Here is a 20,856-nt window from a genome sequence, read left to right on the forward strand (position 1 = left end):
AACAAAAACAGAATGGTCTGACTTTAGGTTTTATGTATTTTATTTATTTATTTTTTTGCTACATAAAACATATCTGCATGAAACAAAAACAGCAGGCCTGAATGAGGCTCAGATTCACTCTCTAACAGCAGATAGCACTTATGAACCAGCCATGATATAGAGTGTCCTTGGTTACTGCTGTAAAAGCAGTAGAAATGTAATGCCTTTTTGTACTTATTTTACTATTATTTTTGGGATCTACTGGGACAGTGATTAAGATCTACCATCTCGATCGACAGGTTGGTGACCACTGTTCTAAAGGGTTTGCAGACTTTCAAGCACCACTGTATATACCTAAGTGTAATTAAAAGCCATTAAAAAGTAATTGAAGTTATTGGTAAATATTGTTATTTATGCTTTTTTTTCAGGCAGCAGAAGAACAACTTGGGGCACCTCCTGAAGATGGAGACAATGACTGATACACGTGCATACATACATACACACACACACACACACACACACACACACACACACTGTATATAATTAATGTAAATTGTTATACTGTTACTGTTTACCATTGTTTTGAAAATAACATTCACCAAAAAATAACATTCTAGGTTGGTCCCCCAAAGGTCTTGAAAACATTATGGACTGTAGTGTAGAGACCTAGAGGTAATGTCCTATAGTACTGGTCCACTAAACGGCCCGAGAACGTCTTGAATGCTCTTTGAAGGTCCACCAAAAAACGTCCCCCAACCCTTAAAAGAACTTAACATTGTGACCATTTAGAAACGTTCTGGGAACATCAAATTTACAAATAAAATATGGTCCCCTAAACGTTCCGAGAACGTCCTGAAAGTTCTATTAAGGTCTCCCAAATAACGTCCCCGAACCCTTTAAAGAGCTCCACATCGTGACCTTCTCGGAACGTTCTGGGGATGTTACTAGACAATGTCCTTGACACCAGCGGGGACGTTCTGAGGATGTTCTGGGAACGTTAGCAGGTGACGTCCTTGACACCAGCAGTGACGTTTTGAGAACATTCTGGGAACATCAGATTTCCAAATAAAATATGGTCCCCTAAACGTTCCGAGAACGTCCTGAAAGTTCCATTAAGGTCTCCCAAATAATGTCCCCCAACCCTTTAAAGAACTCAACATCGTGACCTTCTCAGAACGTTCTGGGAATGTTTGCAGGTGACGTCCTTGACACCAGCAGTGACGTTTTGAGAATGTTCTGGGAACATCAGATTTCCAAATAAAATATGGTCCCCTAAACGTTCTGAGAACGTCCTGAAAGTTCTGCTAAGGTCCCCCAAATAATGTTCCCTCACCCTTTAAAGAACTCAACATCGTGACCATCTCAGAACGTTCTGGGGATGTTACTAGACAATGTCCTTGACACCAACGGGGACGTTCTGAGAACGTTCTGGGAACGTAAAATTTCTAACGGGGGACTTGCAACTTACATATTGGCAAGTTGATGAAAAGACAATCTAAAGAATCTGACTCAACACAGTTTGTTGTCCATGATGAGAATAGATCTGTGTATGTTTTACTGCCCTTCCATCCCCAGGGGCCCAGTAGGGATGGCTTCATTCGATAGAGCGGCCATATTGAATGGCCATATTTTTTCCCATTCAAAACTATGGCTGTCTCCGAAATCACACCTATACCCTCATTCACTATTCCCTACATTAGTCCACTCATATAGTTCACTTGAAGGAGTGAATGAAAACGAGTGAGTGAATTCGGACACTGAGTGCACCGGAAGGACTGCAGCTTTTGCATAGTTTGCTTGCTGTTAAATAATCATTTGATACGGGCAGCTCCAATAGTAAGATTGAAGGATTTATCTTGAACGCTGTCACGGAAATTATGTATAAACTAGGGCCGGGACTCGATTAAAAAAATTAATCTAATTAATTAGAGGCTTTGTAATTAATTAATCGAAATTAATCGCATTTTAATCGCATATAAATATTTGACCTGAGAACAGTGAGAAGTAAGTTTTTTTATATGGATTTTTAAATTTCCCATCCACAGGGCCAACCAAAGCGGTCTCATCAGCTTCTTTGTCCATGTTCACTGTGGTTTGTTTTTGGCTGTTTCTCAATATGCGTTCTTCAGCGATTTTTTTAATTTTTTTTTAAATTTTTTTTTTTATTATGAAATATCCAAAGATTTACAAGCAAAATAGGCTTTAAATGAACAAACTTAAGACATAGAAGCGTTCTTCAGCGATCTTGCGTCCTTGTGTTCTTGTTCTACGTCATCATTAACCGTCGAAGTTCAGTTCCAATTCTCAAGAACGCAAGTACAGAGGATGCATGAAAGTGCCCGGATATGTTCTTGAAACTGAGGATGCATGGAGTGCAGACTTGAGAGAATCGAGCCGTTAGAAATCCCAGAAAACGCTGTGGGTGGCCGGTGTAGGTAAGCCTGTAAGCTTTAAAGTCGCTCTCACAAATACTTAACGGCTCTTCAAGTTGAAAGTAAACATTTATCGTTTTGTTTTGGTTAATTTTAATAAAGTTATAAGACCCGGAGAAAGTCTGCATTTTTATTGGCATATTAAAATGAATCTTAACAGTAAAACATATAACGCTGTAAAATAAAACAATACAATTATATGAAAGTAATATCTATAATAGTATGAAATGTTTTAATAAGTTATGACATTTTGTAATATTTGTTCATTGGCCGTTTCTTATGCTGAGACTATGCGGCCAGTTAAGCAGGAATGCAGTACATCTCAGTTCTCATAAGTGTGCGTTCTGTGTTCTCGCGTCCTTCCGAGTTCGTTCTTCCAAGGAAGCTTTGTCACAAGTCAGGGTCCTGCACTTCTCCCTGGCGCCACAGGAGGCCGCCATCTCCCGTTCTCCCGGACTCCTCTCCCATATCACATACACCTGCCACATAACACACACCTGCCGCATCATCATCACACTCAGTACACCCACAGCTGTTCCCCATTTGCCACTGACTATTTAGTCTCCCCTCTCCCACCACTCTGGTGTGGGTTCATTACTTGTCTTGCCATTTTGTGATCTGTCGTGCTGAAGTGTTTGTTGTGCCGTGTTGGCCTTTGTTTTATTAAAGACCTCACCTGCATTTGGACCCTGACCTCGTCTTTTCCTCTCAGCGATCTGTGACAAGCTTGGCAAGACCGGTCTCCACGAGAACGCAAGTCCGTTCTGCCTAGAACGCTAGTTGGTGCTCCAGTATAATCGGTCCGCCGAAACTCATCCAGTGAGAAACGTTCCGCGGTGCAAAAATAAGTGCGATTAAAATGCGTTAAAAAAATTAAAAATTTAACGCGTTATTTTTGTGTAATTAATCTAAATTAACGCGTTAAAGTCCCGGCCCTAGTATAAACCTTAATAGTCAATTTACAATTCATTTGTACCTGTGTTGTATTACGCTGTGTCGTCGCCGTGGACAAGCGCTTCTAAAATAAATGAATGGATGATTCAGCTGCGGGTGCCATTTTCTGGCGAGACGCGGGAATTCCTTCGGCGCGTGACTCTCACGATGCATTCTGGGGATTCTCTAGCCGTTGGGTGTACATCGGTTGTACACTCGTTTTTGCGGTGCATTGTGGGATTGAATGAGTGCACTCAAGAACATCCATGTCAGGGAAGCAAACCAAGAAATATAAATATATACCCAGACCACCTCCCTGTGGTCACCACATAAAATACTTCCGTTTTCTCATAAAGACCCTCCCCTTTGAAAAGCTAAATATGGTGCTGAAAGAGGAACATTATTTCATTCACCTCCTGATCAAAGATGGATCTGCAAGTCACAGTTTTTCTTCTGTTCGTTCTGTTCACTGCAGGTACAAAGACAAATATTGATTGTAATGTTATTGAGTACAAATATGGATCATTAATGTCACTCTCTCTCTGTGTTATTACTAAAGGACACTCTCTCAGCTGTTATAAGTGTCTGGGTTTGATGGGTTTTTGTGTAGGTCAAACTGTAGAAACATGTCCCAGTGGATCTTTCAAGTGCATGAGTATGACAACAGTGACAAAAGCTGGTAAGTCCAATATGATGAATTGAATTTCACTGTTATATTTGACTGATGGGGGTGCTGGTGTTTTTTTCTTTAATGGTGCTGCTCTAAATGTAATTTCATCACAGAATTTATAATTGTAATCACAGAATATTCTATTTAGATTTTGGCTATTTAATTTGTTTTTCTCAGATTGTTATGCTAACAGTATAATTTGTATTAAAATGTAATCAATATTTGAAATAAGAAAATGCCACATTTTGACATTTATAAATATATTTTCCATCAAAACAATGTGTTGAAGAGGTCTTTTCTTTAGAAATCCCATTCTTAGGTGACATTACTGTTAAAGTGAAGGATAAAGGCTGTGCTGTTGACTGTGTAAGTGGGTCCATGAGCCTCGACATTGGAAAGACATCTTTAGCGTGCTGCAACACAGACAAGTGTAACTTTCAGGATGCTCCAGGTATTGTGCTTTACTGACCAAATGCAAAAAAAAGAAAGAAAAAATAATTAAGGTCAACACACATTTTACTTCCAAAGAACATCAGGAAATACAATACAGTGTGTGGCTTTTCAGCTGTGAATTGATTGAATGGTGGAGATAACAAGTGTTATGTCATTAGATGTTATATTTTGAACAGGAGATAAATCAATACATGTTTTCGTCCTGTAGATCCCGCTCATAACCCCAATGGAAAGACATGTTACTCTTGTGATGGACAGAGCTGCTCAAACATAATGAGCTGTTCAGGGAGTGAAACCCACTGCATTAAAGCAACAGGTGAGAATCTGGAAAAGAAAGAAGTCATTATTTTTATCGTTCTTATGTTTGAGCATTTGATACAGATCACATTTTCCAATTTCCAGCTTAGATAAACCTGTGTTTTCTTTATTTCATCAGCGAGTTCCGGAAGGCTGTCAATAGTTTCAAAAGGCTGTGCCTCTAAATCTATTTGTGATGCAACAGCATCGATTCCTGATGTTGTGAGCTTCTCATGTTGTAAAGGGAATCTGTGTAACGGTGCTAAAAGTGTCACTCAGAGCTTCCTGTTCCTCGGCTGTTCTCTGCTCTCCTTCATGCTGTTGCACTGAATCCAGCAGCTCCATCAGACACACTGTACTGAACACAGAGCTTGTCATTTCTTTGTACAATGAATCTTTTGTGTCCTGATTTTTTTTTTTTTTTGTGGTGACATTGTCATCTGACATTTTTAAAAATAAAATACTATGGAAAACGGGGCTTATGATTGTCTGATTGTCTTCTGGATCATTGCCAAGTCAGCCGTCTTCTTCATTATTGTGGTTTCAAAGAACAAGAGATACCCAGAATTTATACTGTATGATGGTCATTTAATGAAACTCAAATATAAATATTCTAATATTTTTGACTTTCATGAGCTGTAAGCTCTAATCATAAAAATAATAAAAAATCAAAAACTTTTGAAATGTTTTACTTTACATGTAATGAATCTAGAATATATGAAAGTTTCACTTTTTGAAATAAGTTACAAAAGAAAAATGAACTTTTTTACGAGATTCTAATTTTTTGAGATGCAAGTATGTATCTATGGCCAGCACTCTCACCCTTTTGTACAACAGCAGCTGCTCCGGGCACGTGATCTTAGCTAAAATCTGATTGGACGGCCCGTTTCATCGCGGAGCAACGGGGAAAATATCGTCACACAGGACAAAAAAATAAGCTTTTTCACGCCGCGAATGATCGCACTTAGTGTGAACCCGAAAAAACGAATTACACTTCCAATATGGTTTTGGTAATTTAAGGTAGTTGTTATCCCACTGATATACGTTCAAGAGTTTCCCTGAATGCAGTTGGTTGCTTTGTGTTTTTTTAAACGTTATTTAATTTTTTTTATGGGATTAAATTCTGTATTTGCTGGCTTTTTTTAACATTCACTTAAGTCTTCTTACATCCCAGTATTATAATATGACATTTATGTGAGTAATTAATCTTTTTTAAATTCAACTTTTTTTTTTTTTTAAAGCAAAACTTATAAACATTGAGTGTTTGATGTCTAAATATACAATGCAAAACTTAAAATAAATAAATCATGGCATTACATAGAATATTATTTTTCTGGCCACCAAACGCCTCTAATTTGCACTGAATTTTAAAAACATTTTCTCTATTTTAACCCTAAATACTATGCTAATTTTAATATAATAATAAGCATTAGTTTACAAGAAGAGGCTTGGTCGGCCAAAATGTTATATAGTTGCAGAAAAACAATTCCACAGGCAGTGGTGAAGTAACAGACAGATCGTAAACAACTGGTCTGACTCAAATGGCTTTTCAGATCAGATCAGATCTTTATTATTGTCATTGCATATGCACATACAACAAAATTATGTTAGAGCAATCTAATTAGCAGCATTAAAATAAAATAAAAAAAAGTTACATTTAACATTACACACATTACCATTATAATACATTCAACCCATAATATAAATAAATACTCTAAAAATATAAAGAATATAAAAACACTAAAACACAAGCTATTGCACAGAAATCATTCATTCGTGCCCATAGTCCATTAGCCACACACTCAAAGGTTCGAAGGCACAAAGTCCATTATTGCAATTAGCCCATGTGTTACAGCTTGTTTGCATATGTGTGTGTATGTTGTGTTTATTGTATGCATGTGTTAATGTGTCAGTGTACATGTTTATAGGGGAACTGAGTGTTAGTGGTGTTGGTGGAGGTTACTATGATTTCTGCAGCCTGTCCACAGCTCTGGGGAAGAAACTGTTCAGTAGCCTGATAGTGTGTGTTCTTGGAGTTCTCCGTCTACCTGAGGGGAGGGTGGTGAAAAAGTAGTTTCCGGGGTGTGAGGGGACCTGCTGGATGTTTGTGGCCTGTGTGTGGAGATGATTTGAGTGGATATCACACAAGTTTGGAAGTGAGGAGCCGACAATCCTTTCAGCTGTCTTCACAACCCACTGTAAGTCTTTTTTTGTCCACAGCGGTGCAACTAGAATACCACACAGTACAGCAGGATGTTAGAACACTTTCTGTTGTGCAGCGGTAGAAGCTGGTCAGCAGCTTCCGGGGAAGCTTGTTGCATCTCAGGGTCCTCAGGAAGAACAGTCTCTGCTGGGCTCTCTTAATGATGCCGGTGGTGTTCAAGCTCCAGGTCAGGTCCTCAGTAATATACACTCCCAGAAACTTGAGCAGAAGAGATGGGCCTTTACGTGGAAGCTTAATCTAATGTTAACCTAGAAAAATGTGTGCTATTGAAGTGTCTGTGTGGAGTGTAGAAGCATGCTCACTGCAGGACAGATGGAGGTGCCGGTGCGCTCACTTGCTCTTACAAAGTGAAGTGAAGTGACATTCAGCCAAGTATGGTGACCCATACTCGGAATTTGTGCTCTGCATTTACCCCATCCAATGTGCACACACACAGCAGTGAACACACACACACACACACACACACACACACAGCAGTGAACACACACACACCGTGAACACACACACACAGCAGTGAACACACACACACAGCAGTGAACACACACACACCGTGAACACACACCCGGAGCAGTGGGCAGCCATTTATGCTGCAGCGCCGCATACTTCCTCAAAATCCTTCATTAAAATACTTCCTCATTTTTGCTCATACAGATAAGTGTAATACATCTTTCGAATCTGTAAAGACTCTACGTTTATTTGTGTGCACTCACAATAACAACAAAATATTGCGCTTGTAAAATAATGGAAGCAAACAGGATGCATTTTCTGCCTTGACCTCTGAAGCTGAATGTGAAACTCTGTGTATACTTACTTTACAGATATGATAAATATCTATAGAGCAGGGGTGGACTGGGACAACATTTCTCACACTCATCCAGGCCATCCCATACAACCACAACAAATTTTGAAACCACAGACAACATTTTTTGTATGGCCATCATCATTTATCACATTAAAAAAAAAGAGTTTAAATCTCTAGGCTGGGGTCGAGGAAAATAATTAAAGGGGACATCAGATGCCCATTTTCCACAAGTTGGTATGATTCTTTAGGGTCTTCATGAAAAGTCTACATACTTTGGTTAAAATTTCTCAATGGTAGTGTATAACTCACCCTGACCATAGACTGTTTAACTTACTTCCCTCTGGGAGGCGCTTCAGGAGCCTCCGAACAAGGACAAGCAGACTCAGGAACAGCTTTTTCCCTACTAAACTCTGCCCAATGATACCCCCCTCACACACCACCACAAACTCTTCACCCCTCCCCATCATTAAATCGGTTGAAAAAAAAAAAAAAACATCTACACACTGAGTACTATGTACTGGAAATTTTTATTTTTTATGCACTTTCAATGTTCATTGCACTAATGTTTATATATCTTAATGTATAGCTTATTCATATCCATTTGTAATTATATTCATAGTTTTTGCTCGTAGTGTACATACATTTACTGCACAACCCATCTGTATAGTATGTTAATATCACCCATCTGTATATCATACTGATAGTATTTTAAAAATTTGTAAATTTTTATTTACAAACAGCTTTCCTGTAGCTCAAATAGTAGAGCATGGCGCTAGCAACGCCAAGGTCGTGGGTTCGATTCCCAGGGAAAGCAAGAGCTGATAAAAATGCAAAAACTGTAACTTGAATGCAGTGTAAGTCACTTTGGATAAAAGCGTCTGGTAAATGTAAATGATGTCCATAGTACTACTGCCTTATCTGTATATTCTGTACATATGTAACATATTGTAGGCACTGTATATCCTGTACCTTATTGCACTTCTGGGTAGATGCTAACTGCATTTCGTTGCCCTGTACCTTACATGTGCAATGACAATAAAGTTGAATCTAATCTAATCTAATCTGAAGAAAGAAAGTCATAAACACCTGGGACGACATGAGAATCTTAATTTTTGGGTGAATTATCACTTTTAATAGCAATGTGTTGCAGAGGTTAGAAACAGACAGAATGCAAGAATGGGCTGAATTAATGAGGAGAGTCATAGAATTAAAACATACAATATTAACATTTTGAAAGGCCACTTTGTGTCGTCTACGTCACTGTCTAAAAGGATAATTAATCTTTTAATTGTTTATTGGGTTTTTTGGGGGGCTTTTTCTCAGCAAATATTGATACATAATTATTTGCAACTAATTATATGAATTAATGAGGAAATCATGTAATTATTAAGATTAAAAAAATATTAATTGAGAGTCCAAATTCCTACTCAATGCATCATATAATGACATATTATTAATACAACTTATCCACTACCTGGTAAGAATATCACTAAACATGAATTACTATTAAGTAAACAATGTTCATTTAAACACTTTTTTGGAGATTTGTAACATTTAATTAAAAAAAATAATAATTCCCACAAAAATAATAATTATTTAAAAAATTGTATCACTGATTTTATTTGCACTCAAAGATGCTCAAGATTGCACTCAATATTTGCACAGAAAGAATAATGAATAAACTTTTTTGTGGGGGGAAACGAAACTTTGCTACCTCAACACGCCTCCTCTGATTTGATGGTGAACTTTTGAACCCAGACATTTACCTGATGAAAGTCATAACTGAAGTAGAACTGTGTATGTGTGTGTGTTTTTGTGTTTGATGCATGAAAACAATGATCATTAGTTCTCACATCAAGCACGCACGTTTGAGCTTCCGTTTCCCATATTTAATGTGCATAAGATAAAATAAAAATTGTATTTACTGTTTAAGTTTAAATAAAATTGCAAGGAGTAAATACGGTTGCGCATGCGCTGATTTGTGAGTGTGTGTTTTGAGTTTGAGCTCTATCAAGTTGATTCTTCATCGTCTATTTTCTATCTTAAAAACAGTTTTATACACTATCATTTTCGTTTCTATAACGTGTGAATATATCCCCTATAGCATTCTAAAACAAAACCAATCAGAGCGCCTTTCTCATGTCTGCTATTAGCTTATAGCCCGTTAGCATCTGCAACGTGGCTGCCACTAATCTCGCTTACATCGCTAATACTCTACTCACACACATTACCATTGTTTCACTGTTACTTGCTTAAATGGTGGATTTGTGTCTACCTTTTAGTGCAGGTGGGGACACATTCAAGTTGCATTCGGTGCAGCTGGAGCTGGAAGCTGTGGAGAAGCACATCCGCGACCTGGTGGAGAAGCAGCCCCAACTGAGAGAGCAGAGAGCCGCGCTGGAAGCATCCCGGGCTGACGCTCACAAGTCCGGGGTAAGTATACAGCATGCTGCTAACACTCCCACCACCTCTACTCCGTGTGTTTCTCTGGACAGACCCTGTGCACTGAGGACGCGATCTTCCCAGATGTCCTTCACTTCGGCGCCGGGACGCCACGGACCCTGGGTGCACCAGCAGCGGAAGATGCGAGCCAGGCCCCAGGCGACAACCTCTCCCCCTCCGCCGCCTCCGGTCTTTGAGATCTCCACCCGGAACCGCTTCGCTCCCCTCCGCGAGACGGAACGCGACGCTATGATCGTCGGAGACTCCATCGTCCGGCACGTCCATGTTACGTTAGCTGAAGGTAAAGTGCACACTCACTGTTTCCCCGGTGCTCGTGTTCTCGATGTTTCTATGCAGATACCCGCGATCCTGAAGGGCGATGAGAGCATCGGTGCTGTCGTGCTGCACGCGGGGGTTAACGACACCAAGCTGCGGCAGACGGAGACACTGAAGAGGGACTTCAGGAGCCTGATCGAGACGGTACGCAGCACATCGCCCGCGGCGACGATCATCGCGTCAGAACCGCTTCCCACGTATCGACGAGGACACGAAAGGTTCAGTAGACTGTTTGCTTTAAACAAATGGTTATTGTCATGGTGTAAAGAACAGAAACTGCTCTTTGTTAATAATTGTAATCTTTTCTGGGAGCATCCTAGGCTTTTCCGTGCTGATGGCCTGCACCCCAGCAGAGTCGGAGCGGAACTCCTGTCGGACAACATCTCCAGGACGCTACGCTCCATCTGACTAGTAAGCCAACTCTCAAATAACTGCTATGATGACTTTTGTTCTGCCCACTTAAAAGATAGAAGTACTTGTGTTGTCCAATCTATACAGACTGTGTCTGTTCCCCGAATAGCGAGGTCAAAATATAAATTTAATGAAGGATCTAGAAAAAATCTGATCATGATTAAACCAGAAAAACACAAAATAAATTAACAAAAACTATTTTTAAAGCTTGGGCTCCTAAATATTAGATCACTCGCACCCAAAGCAGTTATTGTAAATGAAATGATCACAGATAATAATGTTGATGTACTCTGCCTGACTGAAACCTGGCTGAAACCAAATGAATATTTTGGTCTAAATGAGTCTACTCCACCGAGCTACTGTTATAAACATGAGCCCCGTCAGACTGGTCGTGGCGGCGGTGTTGCAACAATATATAGTGATATTCTCAATGTTACTCAGAAAACAGGATACAGGAGGTTTAACTCATTCGAAATACTTCTGCTTAATGTTACACTGATAGATATGCAAAAGAAATCTCTCCTATCTCTTGCTCTGGCTACTGTGTATAGACCGCCAGGGCCATATACAGATTTCCTAAAAGAATTTGCAGATTTCCTCTCAGATCTATTAGTTAATGTTGATAAACTGCTAACTGCTAACATTCACGTTGATAATACAAATGATGCATTAGGACTTGCGTTTACTGACCTAATAAACTCTTTTGGAGTCAAGCAAAACGTGATGATGTCACTGATCATTTCCTTGTATCGTGCATGCTGCGTATTACTGATATTAATTATATGGCTCCGCGTTATCTCAACTGCTCTGTGTACCCATAAATACACATGAACTAGAGGAAATGACTAGCAACATGGGCACTATCTTCTCTAATACATTAGAAGCTGTTGCCCCGCTCAAATTGAAAAAGATTAGAGAAAAACGTACTGCGCCATGGTACAACAGTTATACCCATTCTCTCAAGAAAGACACTCGTATTCTTGAGCGCAAATGGAGAAAAACTAACTTGGAAGTTTGTAGAATTGCGAGGAAAAACAGTATGTCCAGATATAGACAGGCACTAAAAGCTGCCAGGGTAGAGCATATCCGCAAACTCATAGATAATAACCAAAACAATCCAAGGTTCTTATTTAGCACAGTGGCTAGATTAACAAATAAACAGACACCACCCGATCTAAATATTCCCTCACAGTTTAATAGTAATGACTTTATCAATTTCTTTACTGATAAAATAGATAACATCAGAAATAGAATATCAAATGTAGATTCTACTGCGTCTAGTATTACAGCTTCATTCATCGCACCCAAAGAAAAACTGCAGTGCTTTACAACTATAGGACAGGAAGAGCTAAATAAACTTATTAGTGCATCTAAACCAACAACATGTTTATTAGATCCTGTACCCACTAAACTACTGAAAGAGTTGTTACCTGTAGCAGAAGAACCGCTTCTCAATATTATTAACTCATCGTTATCTTTAGGTCACGTCCCAAAACCATTCAAGCTGGCGGTTATTAAGCCTCTTATTAAGAAACCACAACTAGATTCTAATGAACTGGCAAATTACAGACCCATTTCAAATCTTCCGTTTATGTCAAAAATTTACAGATTTCTGTCAAAGAACACTCAAAGTGAAATTCATGAAAATTGAGAAATTACTGGGAGGACAATTCATGTTGTTGTTGTAAGAATTACAGAACCTCAGACACTTTGAACTTCTGAGATGGACAACACACACACAGTGCATTAATATACAGACATCTGTCTCCACATCCCACTGAGAGAAAATGCGGGAAAACGCCTCTCTCACACATACATCAGTTCCTTACCCTCACCCATCCTTCCCTTCACTCAACTCACTCAGAATGGTCAATAGTAGAATGTAATGTTCTACATTAATGCAAGTGATATTTACAGTCATGTTTGGTATCATTTGAATCGTCTCAAGGCGACTGGTACAATGGTCTCATTCTTACAAGAAGTAAACTAAAATGTCATACAGATCAGAGTTTAGCGATGTATTGCACACTGTAGAGGGTGGGTCAGTTCCCAGTACCTTTCATGCAAATTACCTTCTGTCCCAAAAGGTGTTAACTCGACTTGATCAAAGCAAATTCCAATTGTTAGTTCCTGTCTCCATTTCGGGGGATGTTTATCTTGGTCAGAGTACTTAAGGAAATGTTGCAAAAGGATCGGGGTGATTCTGTAACCAGAAGCCCATAGTGTGTGTCTCAATACTTCACACTATGTATTTCTATAAAGTCAGGTATGCATCCTTTACTCGTAGATTTATCTTTGAGAATTTGATGTTTTGTATTGATATGATTTGATCTCTTTGAATTGGCTATGTAATTGACATAACACATACAGTATTTACCTGACTGATAATAAATTGTTACATTTGACCTTATTCTGTTTTACTCTGTAATTATTGACTCTAGTAGATTACGTTGTATCCTTGTTAGCAACATGAGCAACCGAAGGAACGAGTGAATATAAAGTCAAGAGTTAACTAGATTAATCAAATATCAGAAGAATACTAATTAGAAATAGGCAAGCAATCAATTTGCATTTCAAGCTAAATACGAGGTCATAATAAAATGGAGTCAGATTAGAGTTTAACTTAAATTGAATAACTTTGCACATTGAAAAGACCGAACACGCAGGAAACCTTCATCCACCATTGGATACCTTCTTTGGGCCAAATGTGTGGACCTCACAGTGGTGACCAGCCTCCATGATCTCCCTACTTAGGCGAGTGACGTCTTTCCAACGCGAATTTTGGTTTGATTCTCACTGACTGAGGACATGAGGTTTGAGCTTCTTCTTCCCTGTCTACAACTGCTGTGGTAAGTTTGTTCCTTTTATTTTTTAGGAGTGTTGAGGGAAAGCTTTTTGCATCTCACATATAGACACATTTTTAGAACGGGTCAACATACCCATTGTTAGACCGGAGACCGTAGAAATCCGGTGGGAGGAGAATTAGCTGGGAAACATGGCTTTTCAGGGACAGTACAGCAGCAGTGCAGATCAGGAGATCATGGAAATTCACGCTGTGCATATAAAAAATATCCTTCTTCATTTAAGTGGTAAAGGATTGAACATTAAATGGAAAAACAACAAAATCATATCCTGGTTTTTGGCAGAAGGAGAAAAATTGACATCTAAATCAAAAGATTAAAAAAACAACAGCTGTCATCGTCTACTTGCTTCGGAAAAACAACCTAGAAACATTAGCCGAAAATGAGCGCACAATAGCAAGTATCAAAGAAATCGAGAAAGCACGTTCGGATGAATTGCAAAAGCTTAGAGCACAGGTCGTGCTGTTTACATACGAAAGACAAGGTTGGGCAAGAAAAAGTGAAACATGGCGAGAAAAATAGATGAGCTTCAAACGAAACTCCAAACCGGCAATAATTATATATCGGCTCTTGAAGAATGTTGCGACAATGTCGGATTTCCAGTGGCTGCAGTTAAGCAAGCAGCACTGGATGAAACTTTTGATCCTGATAAAAACAGCGATAGTGACGATGATGATGTAGCCACATTAGAGAGTCAAACACGGAGAGAAACTCGTAACCGAGCTCCCGTTCAGAGACATGAACAAAGTCAGCGAAGTCCGATTATAACAAGAGCTAACCTTAAACCCAGCGAAAAGCCCTCCACGTCAGTTAGAGTTGCTGTACTCAAAACCATGACAAACGCGAATGATGAAATAACCACGATTAGCCGCCCATTAACATGTGAAGAGTGTTCAAAACATAAACAGATCGTGGGAATGATGCCCAAAAGAGGGCCATTCCAACCCTACTGGGAAGCACTGATGTTACAAGCCACAGCGTACAAATTAGAAACTAGGGACATATGGCAAATCACACTATTAACCATTCCGGAAGAACTCCGATCAAAATTAACCCCTCAAATGAAATCTGGAGACGTAGTCAAGCGAAACAATAATGAATCTGACGAGGCTATATATGAAAGATTAAAACTGGCGCTGCTAGACCTGAGAGGACCAACGAGCGTGGATTGGAGCAGGATACTAGAGATTAAACAGCGAAGCAATGAGCTGTTTGAAACATACGCTGAACGTCTGTGGGTGACATACAAAGAACATTCCGGTCTAGAAAATGCAAGCCGTGATCACGAACCGTTATTACAACTCATAAAGAACAATGCTGGCACTCCAGTCCAAAATGCGTTGTCAAACGGAGTAGATCCAGCTGAAAACACGTTCAGAACGATAGTAGATTGGGGTTCAAGGATAGAAAACAGATGGAAATCAAAGGCCCTCAATATTGCATCTGTACAGGGGTTAACAGAAGGGAAGAGCACAAATTATTCTAACAGAAATGGGGCTGAAAATGTCCACCTCTTGGAAGAGGTGACTTGCTGTGATGACTCTAGAACTTTTAGTTCAGAGAAAGCATGTTCCACTGCTCAAGATAGCATGCCAGTTTCAGTCCTTAAGGTGATGCAGCACCATAATAGCACAGAGTCATGTACCAGAATGCATGGTGTAAAGGAAGCATTAGGGAGTCATGAAAAACCTCAAACTCCAGGAGAACACAGCAGACAACCGTATGGTGAAGACAGCAGGTTTTGTAGTTCCTGTCTCAAAATAGGCCATACAGAGGAAAAATGTTGGTCACTGGGAAGGGGTAGACCTCCACCTTATTTTCTGAAACATAGGATATCAGTTTCTAAAGGTAAAGATCAATTGTTTACATGTAGCAAGTCATCCTCATGTAAAACTCTTTGTGAGGTAACTGCATTGCTCAGGCAAGGCCTCCAGATACTGACTTCACTTGCTAGTGGGTTAGCAGCTTAATAGCGATGACTTTAATATGTAAACATCCCAATTTCAATGATCCTGTTTGAATTTTCTAATTTGTAATTGTGCTAAACACAATGTGCGCATGTTACACACATTATAGTTGTTTGTGTTACTACATGTGCACATAGACTAGTTGAGTTTATTCTTTATAAAACACATGACTGCTTTACTGTAAGTGTACGAAGCACTTAGGTTTAAGGTTGTAGATGCTACATACATGCTAGACCGTGTGTCTTATGTGAAATTAGAATAACAGTAATACTGGAATTGCATAGCAATTGTAAATTACATGTGTGTGTCTATGTTGAATTTGTTTGTCTCTTGAGTGGTACACTGTGCTATTCTTCATATAGCTGCAGTTAAACCAGATACAGGAGCATAGAATTGCCATGTGGCCACAAACAAGTGGGTAAAGATCTTTCTATATGAACGGAGACCTGAACATGGAAAAGGGAGATTGAGAGTTATGCATAGGAACCCGCTTATTACCATGAGATCAATTACCCGTTGAAATTGAGGGGCTCCCACCTGAAAAAGATTCCAGACCAGCTAAAGTTAGGAGAGAGTTGGACAGAGAGGTATAGGACGATGAGGATGACTATTATTTCATGGACATCCAGCTATCACAGGGAGTGGCTGGACGTGAAAATACACCTCAATCTGAAAGGCATGCAGTAGAAACAACAGAGCCCGAAAGGAGTGATGATTGTCTCAGTCAGGATACACCAACCGGTAACTCACCTGGGGTAGGGGAGGATTTAGTTGAAACTGAGATGGTCGGGGAATGTAGCAATAGCCAAAAATACATTGTATGGGTCAAAATTATTGATTTTTCTTTTAAACAAAAAATCATTAGGACATTAAGTAAAGATCATGTTCCATTAAGATATTTTGTAAATTTCCTACTGTAAATATATGACTGTTACGCCCCATAGCTCAAAAAGGACATAACAAAAATGGGGACACACAAGAAAGTGCGAATAACAAACGATTTATTAATTAAAGAGGAAAAACACAAAGAAAGAAAACAATGTAGCATGTAACAGTCAGGAATCAGTAGTGTAAAGTTAAGTGAATGCATGCAAATGTAATGGACTATACTAGTGTTGAATGTATAAAATAAAACAAGGTTAAACCAAAACCAAACAAAGCCAAGTCCAAAGTGCAGCCCTCCTCAGGCCAATGGTCATGCAGCTCTTAAAAGGGTGAGACCGGCGAGACAGGAAACCAACAGCAGGTGTCCTCGATGAACCCATCAGAGAACAATTAGCTGAGAGGCGGAGCAGTCACACAAGGATGACACGCATAACACATGGGTCGTCACACCCCACCCCTTAAGACAGGGGTCTATTAAGAATCCCTATAATAAAGAAAACAAAAATTAACGAAAATAGTTAACTGCACTTCAATTACCCAGAGGAGCACGCGACAGTGCATCAGCAACGATATTTTCAGATCCTCTAATATGTCGAATATCAAGGGAGTAAGCCTGTAAGAACAGAGACCAACGGATGAGCCTTTGATTTGGGCAATGAAAAGAATTCAAAAACGTCAACGGGTTGTGGTCCGTATAAACAACAACGGGTTGACCCAAACCAACATAAACATCAAAGTGTTGTAACGCCCAAATCAAAGCTAAAGCTTCCTTTTCCACCACAGAATAATTCAGTTGATACGAGTTAAACTTGCGAGAGAAAAAACTGACAGGGCGAACCACGCCTTCCTCATCGCCCTGCTGAAGGACAGCCCCTGCACCAACTTGGCTTGCATCCACCTGTAATGAAAAAAAAGACCTCTCAAAGCAAGGAACAGCAAGGACAGCTGAAGAACACAATAAAGATTTGACATTGTCAAACGCCAATGCACAATTCACAGACCAAACAAATTTTGCCTTGGCCTTTAAAAGATCAGTAAGTGGTGCGACAACTGAAGAGATATTACGGCAGAAGGAACGGTAATAACCGACCAACCCTAAGAAATGCATAAGCTCCTTTTTTGTTATAGGAACAGGATAATCACAAATTGCCTGAACTTTGGCGCTTAATGGCCGTACCTCTCCATTCCCCACCACTTTGCCAAGGTAAGTTATAGTAGCCTGAGCAAAACTACATTTTGCCAGGTTTACCGTCAATTTGGCCTCTGACAAACGCCTCAAGACCGAACGCAAACGTTTTAAATGTGAATCCCAACTATCACTGAACACTACAAGGTCTACAACTTAGTAACTTAGTAATATGCATTGCTAAGAACTTCATTTGAACAACTTTAAAGGAGATTTTCTCAATATTTAGATTTTTTTGCTCCCTCAGATTCCAGATTTTCAAATAGTTGTATCTCGGCCAAATATTGTCCTATCATAACAAACCATACATCAATGGAAAGATTATTTATTCAGCTTTGTTTGTATAAATGATGTGTAAATCTCAATTTAGAAAAACTGACACTTATGACTGGTTTTGTGGTCCAGGGTCACAAATTATTATAATCTTTTGTTTTGCATTAGTTATTTTGGGTCAGCTGTGTGGGTGGGCAACTGTTCTTATTGTAAGCCATCTGTGAAAGAGTGACTGTGACTGTTCAAGTGTATAACCTGATTTCTGCTTGTTACAGGAGCTGAGTGCCTAAGGCAGGGGTGGATTCCTGCTGTTGGTGTTTCTTTCACAGGTGCTGGCTGGAGTGGTCGGGTGAGTGTGTGTGTGTGTGTGTGTGTGTGTGTAAGTGTGTGTGTGTGTGTGTGTAAGTGTGTGTGTGTGTGTAAGTGTAGGGTGTTTTGCTGTGTAGACAGATTTTGCCCTTATGCCCTGCTGCCAACCTCGGTTCCTGTACCTTGATCCTTGGATTCCTTGATAAACCATGTCACCCATCGTTGTATTTTGTGAAGTGTTGAATTGAGTCAATTATATGTGAACTGTTGTGCTCTGCGATTACTCTTCTTCTTCCCTCTGTTTTTGTTACAAACCCGTTTTTTATTGTAATAAAAACTATCTTTTGTATATCTACATCTCCTGCCAATTTATCATGAGCTGACCTGTGTTGCCTCAAAATAAACTTTATTTATTATGGGTCTGGTGGCGTAATCGTGCTAAATCTCTAATCTCTCAACGTTCTGCCACACTTGTTTATATCTTAATAAAATATTTGAGCCTGTATTGATTCTCTTACAGTTTTTAAAGGTTCCTATAAATGTCCGTGACATCAGACATTAAAAATCAATTATTTATGGCTCCACACCCTCATTGTGTGTTCTAATCTGTGTACGGGATGAATTTAGATTCAGTTATTAACACTTGATCATTGTGGCCATATAGACCTGCATAACCATTGAATATTAAATCACTCAGAGCTATAAATCTGTGCAATAGGTAAGTGAGCACTTCTCTGTGATTAATATATTTTTATTTATTAAATACTATTATAACTACTAAAAATCTAGAATCAGTAGGCCTAATATAGTACAGTGATTCCTGGTTCTTTTTAAACAATTGAGCCACAAAACCAGTCATTTAATTTGTGCATATAGCCTATATATAAAAGTATAAATGAAAACGTCTCAGAGAAAATATATGAACATTTATTGCTTAAATACGCACAAAAGCACATTAATAATAATATTTGCTGTAGGTCGGATTTAATAACAGCTGTTTTAGTAAACAAAAACATTTAAAATAGGCCTATATGCAAAAAAAATATTGTTTTAGCAAGGTGAACTACAGTGAATTATCATCATATCCAAAGTTTATGCTTATCCATCGATCCTAAAATAAAGAATATAGGTTACATATAAATATACATAATACAAAACAGCATCATTTTTATCAACATCACCCAGCTAAAACACTGGGTCACAATCTAAGGTAAATAATAATAATAAATTAAAACAAACACTAGAGTACGGGTTGACATACTTGTCATGATCTGACTCAATACAACAATCCAGAATTATTAAACTGTATTGTCTAAATACTTTTTATAACAAAGACCAGATTCTCCTAGAGATTCATTATACAGTTTCTATATATAAAAAATTTAAAAAATTATCTAATTGAGCAAGTTGCTCAAAATGTGTTTGTTATAAATTATGACATTTCATTTAATAAATAAATGACATTCATTGAATTAACCTGAATGTCACTTGTATTAAATAGAATAATGTACTGGATTCCACAAACATAAAGAGACAGAGAATAGAAAAAAAGATTAAGTTAAACGTGCAGGAACAAGTGTAGAACTGTTATTGCAGTTGGAAAGAACCAGTTTAACCAGAGCTACGATGTGCATGTGAATCATGTCAGAACAGAAGTGTAATCACAGTAAATGTGTGGTTTCAAAGTCACTTTAAGGCGAGTCATGTCACTCGGCAGCAATCTTTGAAACGCCTCTCGGGCATCCAAGTGCAGCTCTTATCTCTTTGAATGGTGAAACATCAAATTCTCTTCTATTTGAAATCTGACAACAACTGTATCATAAATGCTCAAATTTTGCTCAAATCGTGTTTAAAAAAAGCTAATTTCTCAGGCTAGACCCACTAGTGCGCATGCACAGTGCTAGGCACACGTCTCAAAACGCCGACTGTTTCTATAGCAACCGGGATTTCTAATGGCAACTGCAGTGACGCGCTGACTTTACTGATTAGCGATTGGCTCTTTGGCTCAGAAGGAGGGGCTTCATTCGATAGAGCGGCCATATTGAGCGTTGCATTTTTTCCCATTGAAAACTATAAGAGTGCCATGTCTTGGGTATTCTATCAAGAATGAGAATGTGACGTAACGCCGCGTTGAGTCCTGGGAAACTGCTTTGTTTATCCGCCATACTTGCAGGATAGCGCTGCCTTTCCGCTATTGAGTTCAGGACAGTATTTGATTATTTTGTCATGATTGTGAAAAACATCACCATTGTATGTCATTCATGCTGCATCAAGAATTGCAATAGTAACTCAGATCATCGTTCTGAGAGAAAACTGGATAAAACAGTATGTTTTTTCACCTTATTTCTGTATAAAAACACCAAAGGAAGCAGGTCACGGAGAAGACGCCGAATAGT

General features: G+C 39.0%; 1 protein-coding gene across 1 annotated transcript; it reads left to right on the forward strand.

Moving 5' to 3' along the window:
* Nucleotides 1-3,750: 3,750 nt before the first annotated feature.
* Nucleotides 3,751-5,242, forward strand: LOC306862019 (urokinase plasminogen activator surface receptor-like). The gene is made up of 5 exons (XM_079404600.1): nucleotides 3,751-3,819; nucleotides 3,904-4,023; nucleotides 4,319-4,465; nucleotides 4,676-4,783; nucleotides 4,904-5,242. The coding sequence occupies exons 1-5, from the start codon at nucleotides 3,771-3,773 to the stop codon at nucleotides 5,092-5,094; spliced, it is 615 nt and encodes a 204-aa protein (XP_079260726.1). The 5' UTR covers nucleotides 3,751-3,770; the 3' UTR covers nucleotides 5,095-5,242.
* The last annotated feature ends 15,614 nt before the right edge of the window (nucleotides 5,243-20,856 follow it).

This window comes from Barbus barbus (assembly GCF_936440315.1).
Source record: "Barbus barbus genome assembly, chromosome: 43".
NCBI lineage: Eukaryota > Metazoa > Chordata > Actinopteri > Cypriniformes > Cyprinidae > Barbus > Barbus barbus.